The following is a 20020-nucleotide window of genomic DNA, read 5'->3' as shown; positions in this document are numbered from 1 at the left end:
GGTGAATCAATTCTGCAATTTTTGAAACGCCTGGATATTGGGGGCGAAAGAGCGAGAGGCGATCGTGGTGCTCTTATAACAAAGATGAGACAGAACTGAACCGCTCATCTGATGTGACAAACGGCTGTGCCTGGGACCAACGTGTGAAAACGGTAGGAGATGCTGCAGCGGCACATACACGGCGGCTGGGAAATATCAGAACATTCGATAACCCAGCTGTGGTTAGTAGTGTGACAATCTGAATGATGAGAGTGATGAGTTTCAACAGTGCGGTGGTAGTAGAGTGCAGCCGCCAGTTCTTAATGCCCCAGTATCTCTTGTCGCACGCGATAGTGATTGGCATAAGGAATGCCTGGGGGCGGAAAACACCATTGGAAGATCCGCGGTACAGCGGCACTCTATATCACAATATATCAAAGCAAGAAACGATTGGGATTGGTCACTGGTGAAGGAACGTGGTGTGCATTGTAGCCTTTGGTGTTGATGAGAGGGACATTAATGAGGGGTCCGACCACTAAGAATTGATATCACCTACACCACCCAGCCTCTAACAGGGGGCTGATGCAGAGACCCTGGACTTTCACGCTAGCGCCAGCGGCAAGAGAATCAATCACCGGTCAGTATACCCTTGTCCGGACGGGCTACCGAGTCTAGCGGAGGTCTCCCGGGGCTAGGCCTATCAACAGTTCCTGGTGTACACAGCCATACGGCATCAATAGCCCCAATTGTTGCCAACATGCTCATGGTATCCGTGGGCTTTTCTCTTCTTGTAATTATGCAAGCACCTCTATCCCAACCAGAGAGATCCAATGAAGGGAACCTCGCGTACATAGACGTACATACCTGATCGGGGGAATCACCTGTAGGTTTACCATATAGGAATTCCACAATATGTTCTTCAGCTTTTCCATCTTGTCAGTGGCCCGGATTCCGCCTCTATGGATATGCAACCCGGTGCGGTTCATTGACAATCTCACAAAATTTTGATTATAAGCAGGCTTTTGAGCATTACAAATTCTTATATTTAGTGTCAGTTGTGTCTCTTCGATTGAAAACAACGGACATCTACATGACACTCGGACGCGAACTCATACCGTGGCATCATCGTCCATGCACCAACGCTACATATCTCATAAAGAAACCGAATGTGATTGAATGAGGTTATACGTAGCAGCAATAGCCAAGCCAACAACAGGCTCAACCTTAGCTTTCGGGGGGACAAAGGTCGTCATATCCCACAACCTATTAACCACGGGATGATAGGTTCCTAGCAATACCACAAAGGTATCAAGCTTCCAGCTACTCGTGAAGGCAGCACCAAACTCCAAATTGCTCATTGACTATCACATAAATTCCCCTGCAAAATACCAAGAATAAAACCGAAATGCTAGTTGGTGGCATAGCAGCCTGTGTAATAATGACGTTCTCGCCAATGCAACTGATGTACAAGCATCGCTCTACGCGACAGAGTTGGCGGTAACATCCACCAATCCCAGAGCGTCCGTTTCGGCGCAACGGGTCGTTGGTGTTTTCTCGGGGCCATCCAAACTGTTACTGAGAAGTGGCTCAACTTCTAATCCATTCGTCATGAGAACCATCGCTTTGGGCGTAGAAGGATTGAAAGAGGGCGTAGCAGGCGAGCGCCCCGGGGTAGAAATAGTCTGAAGAGTTTCAGCAAATGATCCACAGTCACTGGCTTCGGCTGCTTCGTTCTGCGGGGGTGCACTTTGAGCCATGTTGTCTAAAGGATTTTCTAGTTGAAGCTGGCTCGCATCGCCTGAAGATGCTCGTCGAGGTGCTGCTGGCTCTGGTTCCAGATACTGTGGGGTACCAGCACTGGAAGCTGGTCTCTGTGCAGGAGACGACTTTGGAGGCGAATGAGGCGGTGGTAAAGGATTGCCACCATTCACGGTTCCATCAGCAGTCGACCTTCGACCATGAACAGGGCAGTTGGGACAAAGAATTGCTTCAACACGTTCAAACTCAACAGGGACAGCATCACTAGATCGACGCCGCCCGGTCTGGGCAGACGAAGTCCTATCAGTCTGTCGACTACCAGATGCATGTCTGTGAATTCGACGGTGCAGTCTATCATTTCGCGTGGAATCTGCTGATGATGCTCGTTCAGTGGTTGGAAATATAGCATTGGTGGTTCCATTGGTGGGTGAAACTTTCGGTCCAGGTGTTCGTCCTCGACTAGCTGCGCGTGAAGCAGGGCGAACCTTGTTGATCTTCGACTCGGGTGTACCAGCCCGATCGTTGTCAGCAGCACGAGCCCTATTCATAGCGAATGAGTTGCTACGCTGGTGATGTGCTGCTGAGGACAAGGACTGGTAGTGGTTCCTATGCTCGTCCTCGAGGATGCTGGGACTGGCAGCGATGCGAATCATGTGTTTTTCACGTTGAGGGTCGGGTGTGTCTGTCATTCTGGGACGACTGCCAGTTCTGGAGGGAGGAGACTGAACGCGCTCACCAACAGGAGTACCTGCTGCAGAGCCTGCCCGCGTTCTACTCGCTGATTCAGCTCGGAACGATATGCCCTCCAGGTGTAATGAGATAGCTGCATTGGTTCCCCTATCACCTAGAGATGATCCAGACCTTTCATGCATTCTCGAGCGGCTAGCATTGCGAGATTTCGGAGACGATGGTCGTGCCAAAGACCTGTCTTCTGTTTCCGTTGGTTGTGCTACTCCTTTAGAGTTGACGGATGCCGAGTGTGCTGATTTACTGGTTCTGGTTGTCCGATTTGATGATGAGTTAGATTGAGGGGACTGCGACTGGAGATGGCGAGGGTCTATGGGGGTCGCATTCTCCTTTGCTCGATCTCTGACAGTACTGCGGTTAGGGGTGTGCGCATTCCCAGTGATAGCTGGCCAAGGGAATGGTTCAGGCCTCCTCCCAATAGGTGTCCCAGGCGTCCACCCCCCGACCCCTAAGGGAGTTCGCATGAAATTATCATTACGGGACCAATAAAACTGCTCCGGTGAGACAGGGGAAATATCCTCAAACGGGGTGTCTGGGCTGAATGGTCCAGCGCTGTGGATCGTGACGTCGCCTCCATATATCAATTTCTCGGAAGAGAAGAAGTTTTCTGGGTAGCCACTCAAGGGGGCGCCACTGTCTGGGTAGGGAGTGCTTTCTTCAGGAGGTCGAGGATTTGTGCGAATGGTTCTCGTAGAAGCCTCAGACTGTTCGGACTTCATAGAACGAATTGATCTCTCTGATCTTAGCGATGCAGCGCTGATGGGGTGATCTGGAGGGTACTGGTGTGGGAGAATCGGAGGTGATTCGGGAATAATCAGTCGAGGCCTGATTGCCATAGGAGTTGGGCTAGGGGCTGACGGCGTTGGAATGTTGAGACTATCTGTTCCTGGCGACCTCGCTGAGTTGCTTTTGACCAGATCGGGCTCTCTTGGAATAGTAATTGCTGGCGGGTATCGCTTTTTCGATGAGGCCCGTGGACGATCGTGAACAAAATCATCTGGAAATTGCGGGGGTGGTGGAAGGGACGCGGTAAGGGTTTGAGATGTTTCCTTCCCATTAGATGACCTGTTGTTGGGATTGCTTTGCTGGTCCTCGGTGGGCTTGTTCGACTTGTGAGCTGGCCCGTTTTTCATGTTTTCCTCCGGTCCACCTGATTGCTCGAGGTGACCAGGTGCCTCCATACCGGAACCCCTGGCATCTGGCCGATACACAAGTTTTGCGTATGGCGAGTTGTTGGTGTCGACGACCAAGAGTTCCTTTTCTCCGCGCCCCAAGAGGCCGTAAACCTTGACCTCCCCATCATGTATACCGATCACTGCGCTTGTCCCGGCGTAGAGAACTTCTTCTTCGTTGCCACAACGATTACAGAAAATGACTATAATCTCTTCTTGAGACTCAGCACGAATGAGGGGTTCCAATCGAGTAACCCAGTAAGTCAGTGTTTCCATGTCCGGTTCGTTTGGCATGCGTGTAAACCGTCGAGGGTCGTCTCGAGTCATCCAAGCCATAGAAACAATCACCAGATTTGACTCGACTTCAAGAATATGATGTGCGAACTCAAAAGCGTGCCACGGTGCTTCATACTTGTATGGGCTATCACGAAAGTCAGTAATTCGTCTACGACATTGAGTCTTTTGCCACGTACTTGAGGTCCATGCCTTTGAAGAAAGACGTTAGTAAAGACTATGTCGAGAGGCTGAGGTGTACTTACAGATGCCTATGGATGTGTTACCCAGTCCAGGAATAAATCCGTCATAAAATCCCCGGCCTCCTTCCAAGGCCCATGTCTCATCGGTGTGGTACAGAAAGTTTTTTCGGTAGTTGGCTATTGTTTCGCCATCACCATTGACAACAATGGTCGAGTTGTAGTATTCTGGGCCCGTTGGCCACTTCGGTGAGACATCGACTTTCTCGGGGTAACCAACAGTGACGGTGCAGTTATACTTGAGAGCGATTGTCCTTGCCCAAAGAGATGTTATGCCGGAACCTGAAGGTTCGAGAAAGGGAGTGATATCTTGCAGCGACTTGAAGTTATACCCTTCTCAAAGTATTAGCGTCTAATGTTTCAATATGCTTCTTAATAGAGGGGTAAGAGAAGAAGGAGTTGGCTAAGAACAGCTGGAAGTCTTTGATCAACATCTTCATCCTTGAGGGAAATTACCAGAGAAAGCCAGCTCGGGCAGAACCAAGACATCCAGATCGTCAGGATTTGCCCTTGACAAAACGGCATCCGCACGATTCAGGTTGTTGTCGACGTCTCCCACCTGGGGCGCAAATTGCAGGCAACCGATTCTCATATCTGCGACAATTGATCGAACCCCGCAGCTGCAACACGCCTCGGCCTGGCGACGCTTGTGGTGATCGAAAGGGAGACTCCAACGAGCTCAACTTCCTCTGCAACAGTAAACAAAGTATAAAAACAATAAGGCTCAAACACACGGTTCAAATCAATAACAAAACATCAGAGGCGATCGGGTCGGAGAAGGTGAATGGGAAAAAGAGAAGATGCGAAAACGATCTCACGACACTAAAAGCGGAGGACACCCAGTTAAGCATAGACCGCGGGGGCCAAAGCGATATATGAGACTGGAGGCTGGTATGCCCCTGTATTCGTTATTGGTAGAACTAATATTAAGTACGTAGTGTTGGGTTGTTGGTTGACAACTTGTGGTTATCAGCTTGAAGTGATGCGATGATGGATAAACGGCAGGAAAATGGGAAGCAAGGGTATAACTGGCTGCTAAAGCTGGAAGGGAAAGGTCGGGTGCGTCTATGTTGACTCGCTTCCAATCAGAACCATTCATTAGACGCCTTGGATTGACCACGACATGGATCAAGAACCCTCCAGGCTCCTCTTCCGGTATCCCTGTTCGTGACGATCCTAGCTTCAACGTTTTCTTCCACTAGAACTGGCCACTGAGAGCAGCTGTGACGACTCCATCATAAGCCTTGTCCAGGGAGGTTTCCCGCACACCGCAAACAGGGCTTCTTCGAGCCCACCCAAGCGCCTTACGAATAAATCAGGCGAGAGTTGTAGCCGAATAGACGCTTGTGACTACGACAGGGACAATATCCTCCACGGATGTCAGGTTCAAGTGCAAGCCGATGCCATCTTTCCTCTCGTCCTCACGCGAGCCCAAGTCTTAGTTACTGCTCCCACGCTTACAAAGTGCATACATGTTGACAGCCCGTTTTCTCCCCTGTATTCCCCACACTCATCTCAACCATGACGTTTTAGTTGGCCACCTTCAATATCGAGATGCTCACAAAGTACGGAGTAGATACTTTGGCATATGACTTATTGGTACATCTTTTAACAGCGGTCAGCGAGCTTCAGTGCCGAGTTATTGTTTCGAAATCTCGTACATTCTGAGCTACAGTCCAAAGACCACTTCAACATTGTGAAATCAACCCACGTTATAGACACCACAAGATAACGTCCAGTACACATGTGGTTTGACATACTGCGTGCATCGAATAGTTGGAAATGAAAAATCTTAAATAACGAGACATAAACTCTGTGCCTTGTAAAGACATGGGATTTATACTTTCTGTTTCGTTTCGAGCTGGCGATACCTGGCACATTCAGATCTTCTCAAGGTTCCTTGCTTCAGATATGGCATCGTGTCCAGTTTCTTCATTCTCGCGACAACACGCCAACCATGTGCTAACAGGTGTCTCGGAGCTCATTGGTTTCCGGTATTTCGGTTCAAGGCGCGAAATGCCAGCGTTTTATTCGCTGGCTGCGGACTTACGGGGTCGATTTGCCCAATAAGGGAAGATATGGCATTGATGCTGCTGGGTCCTCATGCATCTCCCAGGTAGGATTTTCAGCTTGACAAGTGAAATAACTGAGTGTTGGTTGTCCCCAAAGTCCCTACTGGTCTCCAAGCCAGAGAACATGCACAAGACCTAGCCCATGTGATCAGGCCAGAACGGTGAGGCACGAATGGAGGCTAGGATGTGCCAGCGCTTGCGATTGAGGCCATTCATATCTCGATCAAGAGCCTAATCTGAAACACATATGTCTTTGTTAAGCTGACTTCGACTGTTTCTTCATAATCCTACTAATATTCTTATGTTTCTTTCGGAGCAGCGGGAATCGTTCACCTCATATAATATTTTGTTTGACAACGCGTCCCCCTCACATCATACTCTCAATTGATACGGATGCAGATGGAAGAAATCATTGTTTAAGAGAGGCGTTGAAATGGGACAAGAAGTTTGTTGAAAACGAGGCAGTGTGTTCGACGTGAAACTACCTTACCCTAGTACCTATTGTGTAGGGTATGATTCCCCATAGCTGAAGCAAAGTCGCGTGCAGCATGAAAAGGCACCCCCTTTCTTGCCTATTTGTCTTGGGCTGGCGATAGTAGCTCTCTCGGTAGTGCTCGGTTTTGATAATTCAACACAGTTTTCCATAATTGTACTGGATTGAGGAATTCATCATAAGTGTGGGATGAAGCATGTTTCCCATGCCACAGTGGGGAACACAGCTACTGCCGCTTCTCCCCGAATAACTGTAAAGTTAATCTTCTAGGTACAACGTCCAAAAGCACACAACCGCAACCTTCACCAAACATCTCAAACATACCAATATGTACTAGACTGGGTTTTGTCAATATTTTACATACGTACATAGATATGAGCTGGAGGGGAAGAGAAGTGAGCAACAAACTCGAGCAACCACACAAACCCGTTGTGGAGATTCAGTCGTTGGCTCGAATTGGATCCATACCAGTAACATCCTTGCGGTGTAGCCATTATGCGAGTAACAACGCTCGGTAATCAGCACTCGAGGAAAAGTTGAAATGTTGTGTATAGATGCTGGTTACAGTCTCGCAATTTTCGACAGGAAAGGTACATTCTCTTAAATTCCGGGGCACCGGCATATTATATAAGACGGCGGGGTCATACACCTACCTACTTACCCAGAACTCCTCATAATGTTTCCTCTGACTTTACCGCAGAGCTCAAAGTCACACATTTAGAGAAGGAGAAACTGATATTTCAGTCCTTCATGCAGCCGCCTGTTTTCTCCAACCAATCGCGGATGTTGTAGATATCCACACCCACACACTGAATGTCATGCAGCCTCTATCACAGTCACATCACATTGTCAGCAAGCGACACTAGGTACTGTAGATGGTTAGTGGTACTAATTTGAGCCACGCGAGCAAGGAAATGCTGATATTAGAACGAGTCTCCAGCGCGTGCGCGGCAATTAAGCGCTTAATTCCCACTAATCTAATATTACTCAAGATTAAGATAACTAACGCGGAACACGGCAGCAGTGGACACGCACATCTTCACTAATAGTTCAGGTTAGCTAGAATCACTGATTATGGGACCCATAACCCAGGCGTTTGGACTGTAGCTTCAAGCTGAAATAACCCTTCTCTCACAAACTGGTAATCTGTAATGCATGTGCTTGTGCTTGCCCCGCAGCCTACAAGCTTAACGAACGATTGCATGGCCCTCTTAAGCATCGGCTAGAGACTACTGGCCGCACATAGGGCCGGCGTCTACAAATCCATTCAACGCGCCATGGGTTGCTTGCCAGCCTACCAAGAGCCTCCCAACCCTGGCTCAATTAAAGGTCTGCAGCCGCTTGAGAAGTCTCCGCATGATTTCTGATTGGTAGAGCAAGGCGCCAAGCATTTGGACTTCGAACTACTGGAGCCTATTGGCTGTCGGCGATCATTTTGGCTGTTGGGCATTCTATTTTTGGACTTTGTCGTGGACAGGCGACTATCTGCCCTATGAAACAATGATATCTGAAATCATTACAAAGATCTCCTCCAGAGTAGGAAACTAGGAGTTTAATAATACTGTGCTTGCTTATGAGACCCCTGCAAGCCTTCCTACCAGGTGGTGTCTAAAGATTTCGGTTCTATCTCGATAAAATCGTCTTGACACCCACATGTCTTGATCAGCGGTGTTTCTGATACTACATCCAATCTTCCACCAAGAAGCTTATCGTTTTCTTTTATTCCAAGATTGATCAAGACTGGGAATTGCACATCAACGTCGACATAAGCATTGGATATTGTGTTAGCACCAATCTGACGCCTGTCATGCTTGGCTGTTGCCCTTGAGCGACTCATGACCACTGTGACGGTCCTAGCATAACTTCCCTCCAACCGAAACACCCACGCTTTCGACATGCATATCACTCGCTGGAGCTTCAGTATCGTGGCGCTGCTCTCACCTGCCACCATTGCTCTTCAAGCAACGCCCAACTCTGAGTGCGCGGCCCTCTGCTCCGATGGCTCTAACTCAACTCTCAACGACGCCAGTGCTGCGAGAACGAATTCTTCAGATATAGTATGCGAAGACGGAGAGTACACAGAAACTGGAAATGGCATCAGATTCAAGAACTGCCTAAATTGTCTCCAGAAGAGTGAGGATATATGGAGAGAAGAAAGTGACGTTTTTTGGTTCCTTTGTAAGTCATAAGTGAAAAAAGCTTCCAAGCCACGTACACCCAGCTGACACTCCGTGGCATAGATAATGTACGATACGCATTTGACGTTTGCCTCTATTCCTATCCCGATGCTGCGAAGACTGGGACAATCAACTCGCCCTGTAACATTGAGAGCTCATGTGGATCGCTTGAGGATGCCTTGAAAACATCCTTACTTCAAAGAACAAGTGATAATCAGTTCGGATATTGCAAGGCCGAGAATTCTATCATCGAAAGCTCCAGCTACAAAGAGTGCCTTAGCTGCCTGCAATCAACATCGAACCAAAAATTCCTCGCCAATTGTTTGTCTCAGCTTCACTTCCAATCTTAGCAGATCACTAACAGGTTCTTAGTTTTGGTAGCTCTGAAGGCAGGTTGTATACAGGAGCCAGAGAGGGGTGATATAATTGGTCTTAGTGGGACCATCTTTGCCTCATCACTCGTTAACATTACCGATCCTAGCACCAACAAGACTCTTCCCGGTGACGGAGGTGCTGCCGTTGGCTCTATGACCACTGGCACAATCGTCGGCATCGCAGTGGGGTGTGGTCTGGGTGCTGCTGGCCTTGCTTGGCTCCTCTTCATGTACTGTCGACGAAGCCGGAATCGTCGAGGGACAGCAATCAAGATCTCATCACCACCGCCAGATACCTCCATGAACGACCGTTCAATGTATGGCATTCAAAAATCGTCTTACTTCCACGACGGTAGGAAGCAACCACTGCCACCTATACACGATCCTCCACGTGCAGGAGGACACATACGCACAATGTCCAATGCACAGTACTATGATGGACTTGAGCGCGATGAAGAAGATGGGTTGGGAAATGTCAACTATCACTACGTGCCATATTCAAAAAGTAACGGTCCCAACAGTGCACTACCAACACATCCTGCATACATTCCGCGGGTAGTTAGCAAACTTCCCGAACCACACATTGCCACACACACCCGCAAAGCCAGTGCTCCCGACTCTTATGCCCTTCAAACCTATCTTAAGGCCACCGACGACTTTGGGCTTAACCGGGGGAGTATTAGTGACGCCATTTCGAACAGCACAATTTCACAGAATGCCAGTAGGAATCCATCGCCTGCTCGCCAGAAAGACCTTCTTGAGCCACTTGTCGCTTCGGTTCCAGCGCCTATAGCCTCTCAAGCGCCAAGACCAAGGCTTCCTTCTCTGGCATTTCCCTCCCTTCATAAACTTGTTATTCCCCGAAAGCAAAACCCTCCAGAGGTCAACTTGGTATCTGCGACCCCGATCTCTGCCGACCCTGACCCCTGTCGCGAAATGAGAATCTCCAAGCCTCTGGCTGTCCTTGATCCTCGGTTCCAGGATCGACCTTTAGGCGGGGGTACTATCCTCGCAAATGAGATTCCTGTGGGATTCAGTGACGAATATCTAAAGAGGAGAGAGGCAAATAAGTCGCCTATGCTGAGTGGAAATAGTCGCGTTTATGGTTGAGATATCCTATGTATTCATGCCACTGCTCAACGACAGATAGGGATAGTGGTTTTACGGAAATGTCAATTGGTTTAAGCCTGGAGTTACTTGGTTAATATATCCTGGCACGGTACGCCCTAGATCGATATGGTACAAATGGTGGGGCTCAGGAGTTCATAGCGAGAAACATTCTTTTATTTTCATGCGTACACTGCGAGTGGCCGTTGTAGACGAGTGTGTTTCAGCCCAGTCGCTGGCCTGGGCCACGAGACCGCCACGAATCTGGCAAAGGACCTGTGTTGACACCAGTGCTACGTCCAGAAGATGGTGAATTACCAGGTCGGACGGCGGTACCGAAACCTCTGGCAGTGATTCTTGGTGTCTGCACAAGACGCTCAAGCCAGGCAGGGGTTCTCAAAAGTCTAGGACCGTTCCCGAACTCAGGCCAGATTCTTGTGAGAAAATCGAACAGATGGGCGGCGAGTAGACCCTCAATTTCGGCCAATGCCTTCTGTGGTCCTGCCATGAGCGCGGTGACAACGATCATGCAGATTGGCAGAGCCTGGGCGGGGATGGTAAGAACGAGATACTGTGTTTTTTGGCCACGTTGGTCTTGAGTAGTAGTGTAAACCATGGCAAGAATGAGGCCGTTCATGTACAAGAAGCTCGTAAGTCCGGCGAGGTAGTCGATCATCTAGCGACGTCGTTAACCTCAGTACAGGCACATGACATACGGGTGCGTGTTTGGGATATTTGATGTTTTATTGCTATGATATAAAAATGTAGGGAGCTAAAAAACCACTCGAGTGAATTGAGGATCACACGAGCCATCCATATAGACATCCCACCATGCCTGCACCGCAGACCAACCCGGAAATGCGAATGATGGGTGATCCGAGGAGCAGGGGTGATCTTCCTCATTTCCAGGAACCGTGATAGCTGAAGAGGCAAAGCACTATCCGGGCAGATATATGAGGGGGGTTTTGAAAGGAATACATGGGAGAGTAGCAATGCACGGGTATGTAGGCGCAGGCTTACCAGAATTACGGTGCAGACAAATAATATGTAGAACACAAGATCGACCTTGCGTGGGAAACGTGGGTTTCCCATCTCCAGCTGCACGCTATAGCGATACAGAAAAAACGAGTTGAAGAGCAAGTTGATCGGCTGCATTTCGACGAAGAAACATGTTACGAGTCGCCAGATTTGAGGCGGAAACGTCCAAAGATAGGACGGGTGATATATCAGACGCGTGGCTGGGAGTAGCCCGACGATGCAACCAATGGAGGTCAACACTGTAGCAGTAATCAGATTCCTGTGACATGGTTAGCGAGTGCTATCGAGACCACAGATGAACATGCAACGTACCGAGAAACGGGTGGCAGGGCCCAGTAGGCAGCCATCACATTGTCAGCCATTATGGGCAACTTTGCTCAATGCGGCGACGGTAGTAGTAGCAGGTCAACGATAGCTGAGTTAAGAGTACTTTATCTGCACGAGGAAGAAAAAGAAAACAAGTGAAGGTTCAGCAGACGTCTTATGTAGAAAGAGAAGAAACATGGGACTTTGCAAAGCCAGGCAACCAGGGACTCATGGTTATTGCTTGCGTGTCATCTTCGTTCTTTGTCTTTGGAAGAGTGTGGAAGGAGAGAAGGTAACAGCTTGGAAAAAATTCCAATAAATGAACAATCCGCTCTAGCGGGGCACCAGATCGGGGCCGACGTTCCGCCGAGATTGAAGGCCCTAGGTGTGGCTAGTAGGAGCTCGCGCCACACTTGATGAAGCGTGTGTCATAGAAGCGGAAGTGACCGGGCTTCGGGATCTCCAAGCTCACGAACATATCGTCTGATATTGCTGTAAAACTTTTTATTGTATTCACTCATCAATTGGCTCTGGAGCCCTCTAAAATACTGAGTTCTGGACACTGGGCCTTGAGGCATCAACATCACAAAGACAAGATCAAACCATCATCATGCGTGCTCACGATGCTATGCAGAGCGAGGAAGCCAATGATGCTGCTTGGGAGGCTGCCAGAGGAGGTGTTGCAGGTGCAGTCAAGTGGGGAATAGGTGCCGCAGTGTTGGGTGCTGCCGGGTATATCTGGTCGCCGTTGTATCGATCCATGACGATTCAATTCAAAGTGTAGGGCTCACTCTCACAGCTGATCCATCCTGGTACTGACCTTTCAAGGTATTTACAAATGTGTGGCATGGTACCTGGAGCCATGATCGAGGCAGACTCACGGCTCAGAGCATACGAGCACCGAGTGAGAATGCAGCGGCGGTTGATGGGCGACAGGGCGAAATGGGAACGCTATGAGGAAGAATTCATCAAAGGTGATGGCAAGTGATCGCCTCTGGCGCGGAAACAGAGTCCCTATGATCTCAATCTCATTGAAAAGTCTTGACTGCAACTGCTTAGGGTATAATGGCGTACATATGTCACATTAGAGATGACCATCGAGTCGTCTGTGTAAATCACATTACTTTAGCATCTTTCCTTCGCTTTCTCAGTCGAATACCAACTCCAACGCCAATGATGCACCCATGTCTAGATTCATCTTCATATTCTATACCCGAAATCGCTTAGGATCCATGTTGATTTTGCATAGCCGAACGACGCATCCGCTGAGTTGGAGTAGTGTTTGCACACCTTCGAGGACCTTCATATGTGTAAAGCCTATCTCTTTGATAAACTCCAGCTTTGCATGTTCGCTCAACGTAGGGATAGTCTTCGTAACCTTGAACATAGTGCTAATAATGTCGTGGCTTGAGTAACCTAGATCCCAAAGTTCTCGGAGTGTTTCCAGTGCGGAATCAACATTACCCTCATAGCAAGCCTTCAGCATCGCCTGCACCTTGATTGGGTGAGGCGAGTCAACAACCTTGAAGACATTGTCTCCTGAGACGAATCCAAAGCCGGCAAAAGTAGATTGAAGGTTGTTGATAGCTTGTCGCATATCTCCCTCGGCGCTGAAAACCAAGGCTGCAAGTCCATCATCACTGTATTCAACCTTTTCCGCCTCAATGATTTGCATGAGTCGCTTTACGACTTGAGCGTCGGTTAACTTGGCGTATCGTAGGATGGCACATCGTGATTGGAGGGGTTCGATGATCTTGTTGGACTGGTTGCAGGCGAAAGCAAATCGTGTAGTGTTGGAGTAGATCTCCATAGTTCGTCTGAGGGCTTGCTGAGCACCCGAAGTCATGCTGTCGGCTTCATCGAGAATGACCAGTTTGTGGCGCCCCGCAGGCAGAGTGACCTTCTTTTGGGCGAAGCCCTTGATCCTGTTTCGAACAACATCAATACCTGGATGTGTCAGTGAGATTTTTATCGCATGGGAGGATCCAAGTACCTCGCTCGTCACTGGCATTGAGCTCCAAGACCGCTTCCTTGTACGATTCACCTAAGAGCTGCCGGGCCAGACATAGAACACTGGTGGTCTTTCCAATACCAGGCATACCCGAGATGATTACATGGGGCATGTTGCCCTCTCTAGCAATAATCTTGAGTCTTTCGATCGTTTCTGTGTTTCCGACGACATCGTCGAGGAACACTGGTCGATACTTTTCCACCCTAGGAACAATGAGTGAGCAATTCTTCAAGGAGCATGAATGGCATACCAGGGAAGCTCATAATTTGTGGTCCCATTAGAAGAAGCTTTGAGAGCCGCCTTTGAGGCAGAGTTCGACGACTCGCCACGTTCTTCGGGTTTTTTGGAAGACATTTTGGGTATGCTGTTGTGGTAAAATCGTCGATCCTACAACTGAAGCCTGAAATGGTATGTCAATCACTTTACGCGACTGAGAGAAGACAGACGCGTCGAGTAAGTGATCCGTGCGCAGAACCTGGAGCCACGGTAGCGCCCCACTCATGCCACCGCTTTCTACTTTCTATGGCAAAATCTTGTCACTGCGATAACTTTTTTGAGTCTATCAAACAGCAAATATATCACCAACAGTATCTTGAATCCACAGCTTCTGGACGATCCACGACAGGAATACCACTGAAAATCCACGAAAATAGCAGCGACTTCAATTCTCAAGCTTCACACAGTATCAAGCAGCCATGGGTGTTCAGAAAAAGACTCGCAAATTCGCAGAGGTATGCATCCTTATCGATAAGCATCGCAAAAGTTGCCCAAATTTCAAGATATCCACGACGATGAAGATGGGGCGCGCAAACATGAAGCACCTCAAATGCTGACCACAATACGCAACAGGTGAAGCGAGTTATTGGTCGTCGCGATGCCAGACTAAAGGAAAACAAACTCAAGGCTGAGCTCGCTCAAAAGGAGAAGGAAAAGAAGACCATCAACGGCGAGCTTATTCGAGAAGCGCCTCAGATGCCCAGCAACATGTTCTTTCAACACAACACAGCTCTCGTTCCTCCCTACAACGTCCTCGTGGATACCAACTTTCTCAGTCACTCGGTTCAGCGAAAGCTCTCTCTTCTCGACTCCATGATGGATTGTCTCTATGCGAAGTGTAACCCTATCATCACTTCTTGTGTGGTAAGTCCCCAGCTCCAAGTTTGAACCCTTTGGACCGTGACTAATAGCTGTTTCCACTCCTAGATGAGCGAACTTGAGAAGCTCGGACCTAAGTATCGCCTGGCCCTAAGAGTTGCAAGAGACGAACGATGGACCCGGCTTGAATGCGACCACAAGGGCACCTATGCAGACGATTGCTTAGTCGACAGGGTGCAGAAATCCAGAATCTATATCGTGGGGACAAACGATAAGGCGCTCAAGCAACGGCTACGAAAGATTCCTGGTGTGCCAATCATGAGTGTGGCAAGGGCCAAGTACGTGATAGAGAGGTTGCCAGGTGCGCCTGACTCCTAGGTATTCTTTTTGTTGTTTGGGAATGGGGGATTTGCATTTACGAGTTTACGACGCATCGCATAGCTTGGTTCTGGCCAGCACTAATGACGTTGAGCCTGGTCACTATTTGAAAGGGTTGTTATGCGATGTTCTAGGGTAGCTAGGTACAAAATCCAACGGGTATTTACCCTCGTCCGTAATGGAATGACAAGCTACAACATATTCAATTGGATGTCTGGCGTTCATCTGGCTGTGCCTCTTGTGTTTTAAAGTCGGTTTACTTTAGTATGTAACTCCCCTAGCCCAACGATCGTTGTTGAAGTAGTACAGTATACCCCGGATATAAGTGGCCATGAATCCTTTGGTGACATGTGATTGGGTGTTTATCAGCACCTTACTATTGGCATCTGACATTCATCTTAAGATACGCAGTCACACTCGAATCTCCGTGTCATACCGTCAAAAAACGACTTACATAAAGTCAATACTACACATTGTCTAGTACTGCTGACAATTGAATCGTTCCTCAACCTTCAGAAAGTTTTCACGACAGCGCATTATCTGACGGAGATGGATTCTAGCCCAAATGATAATGATCAGTCATCAACATCTGAAGCCCGCCAGAAGCGCTCACGCGTTCTTCTTTCATGTGCGCCATGTCGCAACTCAAAGTTAAAATGTGATAGAGAGCAACCATGTGGGCAATGCTCCAAAAAGGGGCGCGCATCTCAGTGTACTTATGCCCCAAAACCTGAACGGAAACGGCCCGCCAAAGGCATGTCCGCACGTTTGAAGCGTCTCGAGGGCATGGTGCGGGATATGATGGACTCTGAAGGTGCAGCCCCAGGAACCCAAGCAAGTACCGGAGCCGGCGCAGGATTGGCGAATGGTACTGCAACAGGACCGGACGTCCAAGGCCATGTCGTACACAGCAAGAAAGGGGCAACCTACGTTGGCGCGACGCATTGTATGGCAATGCTGGAAGATGTACGTATTCATATAGGAGTCTGCGATGACCACAAGGAGCTGGGGCTAACAGTGAGTAGATTGAGGACTTGAAAGACTACTTTGAGCAGCCTGAAGAAGCGGGGGAGGATCAAATCCTAGACGATGAGATTGATCCCACAGAAGTCATGTTGAACACAAGAGCTGGACCAAGGAACCGAGAGGAGCTGCTTAGTCGCCTACCGGAGAGAAAGGTCGCAGATAGACTTCTTTCGCGTTACTTTGCGTCGATGAGTCCTTCGCAACGTTAGTATGTCCCGCTAAACACCCAATGCTTTTACTAACAATTGCCAGATATTGTTCACCGGCCAGTTTTCACCAGGCAGTATTCTAAGTTCTGGCAAGACCCAAACGAAGCATCATTGCATTGGATAGCGCAATTATTCATGATGCTCAGCCTTGGCGTATTTTTCAATAAGTTTATCAACTCAAGTGAGCTCGAGGGTGACTCTCCTCTCCCAGCTCAGGACAGGATCCGTCACTACAAGGCTTGTGCTGGATGGGCTCTCGTCTGGGGCAAATACACGCAACCATCCTCGGCGACACTCCCAGCGTTCTTGCTCTACGTTGAGTCATCTTTCCTCTTTAACCGTGCAGCTCAAATGAACTGCTACGTACTCTCAGGCGTGTGCATCCGTCTGATGCTCAAGATGGGTCTTCATAGAGACCCAAGTAAGCTGGCGAACATCTCGCCTTATGAGGGCGAGATGCGCAGGCGCATGTGGAACATGGCCATTCAGGTCGAACTTCTGGTTTCTTTCCACATGGGCCTCCCAAGTATGTTACAAGGCATAGAAACTGATACTGCAGTACCACGAAATCTAGACGACCATGACTTTGACGAAGATTCGACGGAATTGCCGCTTAGTCGACCACCTACAGACTGGACCTCCATGACATATCCAATCCATAAGACACAGATTCTTCGGGTGTTTGGACAGATTGCGAGACAAGCTCATGCTCTGACACCACCAAGTTATGCTGAGGTCGCCAAGCTCGACAACTTGCTGCACGAAACCTGGAAGAGTGTCCCATCTTTCATGATGGTACGCCCACTAGATGAGTGTGTTGGTGATCCGCCAGTTCTGCTCATCCAACGTTTCGGGTTGACAGCCCTATACAACAAATGCCGTATTGTATTGCATCGTCGGTATCTCGCAGAGGCAATTCCGCAGCGTGAGCATGATTACTCACGCAGGCAATGTCTGGAGGGTGCTTTGTCGCTGCTCAATTACCAACACATTATCTGGGAAGCTTGCAAGCCAGGACACGTATTGAGCCAGCATGGTTGGTTTGTCTCGTCCCTCGCGGTTCATGACTTTCTCATGGCCGCAATGGTGCTTTACCTGGTCATCAAGAATGAAAATTACTCAGAGGTTGGAAGTGACTATGACTGGATGTCGCAGACTGCACCAACGCCAACTAAAGATGAGTTAATTTGTATGATCAAGAGGTCTTGGCTCATCTGGGCAGATGTGTCACGAGACGCAGTGGAAGTCAAGAAAACAGCAGATACACTGGCTACAATGTTGGCCAAGCTCGGAGCTTCAGTTGAAGAGCCAGCAAGTGCCCTTGAACAAGCTGGTCCCAGTGTCAGTGGTGATAACGAATACTCTTCGCTTGGGGCTCCATCTGTAGACCCTAGCACACTGGGGTCGATCGGAGGTGACCCGGTACTGCTCTCGAGTCTGGGGTTGGGTAAGACATCCCAAGAAATATGATAGATAAGAGATATGCTTACAAGGATAGGCTCATCAACGGGATCTGCATCAGACCAGACACCCCTGGATCTCAATCTGGCAGGAGATGCAGGAACTAGCATGAACTTTACGAATATGGGGACAGAAGGTCTTCAGTTTGATCCGGCTTGGATGGATACTGCAGCTAGCAACATGGACTGGGTAAGTTGCGTCGTGGCCGTTATCTCGAAAGCTGTGTATTTGGCAAACTAACAATCTCGGTAGCGTTACCTCGACATATCGCTGGCTCACAGTCATGATGCTGGACGCAACGAAGACACTGGTCAGACGTGGATAGAGAGGGCACCACCATTGGAACAAATGGATATCATGAGTTCAGGAATATGGATTCCAGATCATCCTGAATCCACTTGAGGACGATCAAGCAACATCTTTAGAAGTGTAGTTGATGTTATACTAGAATTGGTCATATTGGCAATCTGAAACTAAGTTTTGATTACAACAGCTTATCGTATCTCGTTGATAACTTGCCGAGTCAGATAGTTAGATGAGGATGCTGATAACGCCTGACAGATCGTCCTCCGGGTATGCCACCACTTCAACAAACGAAAGGGTGGTGTGGCCCTCACGAACTGTTACGACCATCGGGCCATGCAATACATACACAACATTCCGAGCTAGGTCCGCTTTCTGGGGAAACGAGATCCGGGGGACTAGCTAGCAATCCCCGCACAGCATCTAGATGTTGATGATTTGGATGAAGCTCATCGAAGTGGGAGAGGATTCAGGCTTCTCAGGCTTGACCTTTGTTTCTTCTTTTTGCCAACACGCAATATTGCCGCAGTATTTGGTGATTGAACAGTCGGCACAAGATCATCATTGTGACAGTATCACCAATATTGCGAAATGGCTGACGTGTTCGTCTCGAAACACCCACCGATAAGCAAGTCAATAAACGATATGATAACAGCTGAACCCAATCAATAGGATCATGGTGATTACAGGGATATATGACGTCGATCCGGGGAATTGGTTGATAAAATTAGTGGCGCCGTATGCTCCGCGGAGATGGTCATATCAGTTTGCGGCGTCGGGATCACATCCGTCGACACAACATAAGCTTACACAACACCATATAAACAGCACGGAACTCCGGCCGAAGTATACTGTACGTTCGAGAATTTCGGCTTACAGTGCAGTCGAATATTGCAAGTAATATTGATTGATCAGGTCGTGTGACTGTGTTTGATAGACCTCCAATTCGCAATTTAACCTTCTAGAACAAAATCACGGTTCTAGAGCATGACTCCCGGGATCCATACGCCGTGTATTGAGCAGGTGACCGGCAAACCACCCCTGAGCCAATTAACCAACCCTTGGAGGACCAAAAGGTACTCATGCAAATCAAAGTCGCACAAGAGTAACGTCAATCATTGTTGGCGGCGTGAAGTCCCAGCCGTGGACTGTTTCGACTGTCTTCTAGACTGGTTCGCAATGAATAACATCAGTGATATTTGTATTGAATAAAGTAAAAATATCCCAAGGAACTCGGAAAAAGTCTTCACGCATCCAATATCGTTCATGCTTCTGCCTTAGCAATGATAACCATGACAGTACCGCACACTAGGGGAAGTTATCCGCCACGATGGAGAGCTCTCGAAAAGCATAGCATATGTAGCAGAAGATCGTTTCGTTTCGTTTCATTTCATTTCGTTTGCGAGTCTGGTGACCAACAAGGGCTTCTTTGCCATCCCGCGACGCCGCTATCAGTTGCACGAACAAATAGGCAGCTTGATGTTAGACGTGTTGTCAAGTTGATGAGAAATGGATTCGGGTTGAAAAATTTTGACTGGAGAGTCGTGGTACTGCCTGGATACTTTTACCTAATTTGAACGCTACTTCGGCACTTCTTCAACCACCTCCACTTCTATCGTGGGCAGCTTTCTGCCCTGGTCTTGTCTTTTTCGGGGTTGAATACCACCAAATGTCTGGCCGCCGGCCAACTGGGGTATCCAGTTCCAAAGAAGAAAGAGACCAAGACCTGGATCATGGACCTGAACCCGAACCTCAATCTAGTAGCGGGAGCGTGCGTTCCT

General features: G+C 48.6%; 7 protein-coding genes across 7 annotated transcripts; 4 read left to right on the top strand and 3 right to left on the bottom strand.

The window, feature by feature from the left end:
• Positions 1-1457: 1457 nt before the first annotated feature.
• FPRO_04395 (uncharacterized protein) lies at positions 1458-4781 on the bottom strand (the record flags this gene model as incomplete). Its single annotated transcript, XM_031229900.1, has 4 exons — positions 1458-4077; positions 4130-4142; positions 4196-4522; positions 4646-4781. 4 exons carry the CDS (start codon positions 4779-4781, stop codon positions 1458-1460), a joined length of 3096 nt encoding a protein of 1031 aa, XP_031080091.1.
• A 3868-nt stretch (positions 4782-8649) lies between these two features.
• Positions 8650-10415, top strand: FPRO_04394 (uncharacterized protein; the record flags this gene model as incomplete). The annotated part of the gene is made up of 3 exons (XM_031229899.1): positions 8650-8932; positions 8995-9252; positions 9304-10415. The coding sequence occupies 3 exons, from the start codon at positions 8650-8652 to the stop codon at positions 10413-10415; spliced, it is 1653 nt and encodes a 550-aa protein (XP_031080090.1).
• Positions 10416-10635: 220 nt separating this feature from the next.
• FPRO_04393 (uncharacterized protein) lies at positions 10636-11812 on the bottom strand (the record flags this gene model as incomplete). Its single annotated transcript, XM_031229898.1, has 3 exons — positions 10636-11088; positions 11433-11709; positions 11763-11812. The coding sequence occupies 3 exons, from the start codon at positions 11810-11812 to the stop codon at positions 10636-10638; spliced, it is 780 nt and encodes a 259-aa protein (XP_031080089.1).
• Positions 11813-12366: 554 nt separating this feature from the next.
• Positions 12367-12744, top strand: FPRO_04392 (uncharacterized protein; the record flags this gene model as incomplete). The annotated part of the gene is made up of 2 exons (XM_031229897.1): positions 12367-12536; positions 12585-12744. The coding sequence occupies 2 exons, from the start codon at positions 12367-12369 to the stop codon at positions 12742-12744; spliced, it is 330 nt and encodes a 109-aa protein (XP_031080088.1).
• Positions 12745-12963: 219 nt separating this feature from the next.
• On the bottom strand, positions 12964-14121 carry FPRO_04391 (putative replication factor c (40 kDa subunit); the record flags this gene model as incomplete). The annotated part of the gene is made up of 3 exons (XM_031229896.1): positions 12964-13703; positions 13750-13970; positions 14018-14121. 3 exons carry the CDS (start codon positions 14119-14121, stop codon positions 12964-12966), a joined length of 1065 nt encoding a protein of 354 aa, XP_031080087.1.
• Positions 14122-14462: 341 nt separating this feature from the next.
• FPRO_04390 (putative FCF1 involved in the pre-rRNA processing steps of 40S ribosomal subunit biogenesis) lies at positions 14463-15240 on the top strand (the record flags this gene model as incomplete). Its single annotated transcript, XM_031229895.1, has 3 exons — positions 14463-14498; positions 14617-14907; positions 14971-15240. The coding sequence occupies 3 exons, from the start codon at positions 14463-14465 to the stop codon at positions 15238-15240; spliced, it is 597 nt and encodes a 198-aa protein (XP_031080086.1).
• Positions 15241-15996: 756 nt separating this feature from the next.
• On the top strand, positions 15997-18338 carry FPRO_04389 (uncharacterized protein; the record flags this gene model as incomplete). The annotated part of the gene is made up of 5 exons (XM_031229893.1): positions 15997-16206; positions 16266-16470; positions 16519-17922; positions 17974-18125; positions 18189-18338. 5 exons carry the CDS (start codon positions 15997-15999, stop codon positions 18336-18338), a joined length of 2121 nt encoding a protein of 706 aa, XP_031080085.1.
• Between the last annotated feature and the right edge of the window lie 1682 nt (positions 18339-20020).

Source organism: Fusarium proliferatum (genome assembly GCF_900067095.1).
Source record: "Fusarium proliferatum ET1 genome assembly, contig: FPRO_scaffold004, whole genome shotgun sequence".
NCBI lineage: Eukaryota > Fungi > Ascomycota > Sordariomycetes > Hypocreales > Nectriaceae > Fusarium > Fusarium proliferatum.
The sequence above is the reverse complement of the archived record's forward strand: the minus strand, read 5'-3'. Positions and strand labels throughout refer to the sequence as shown.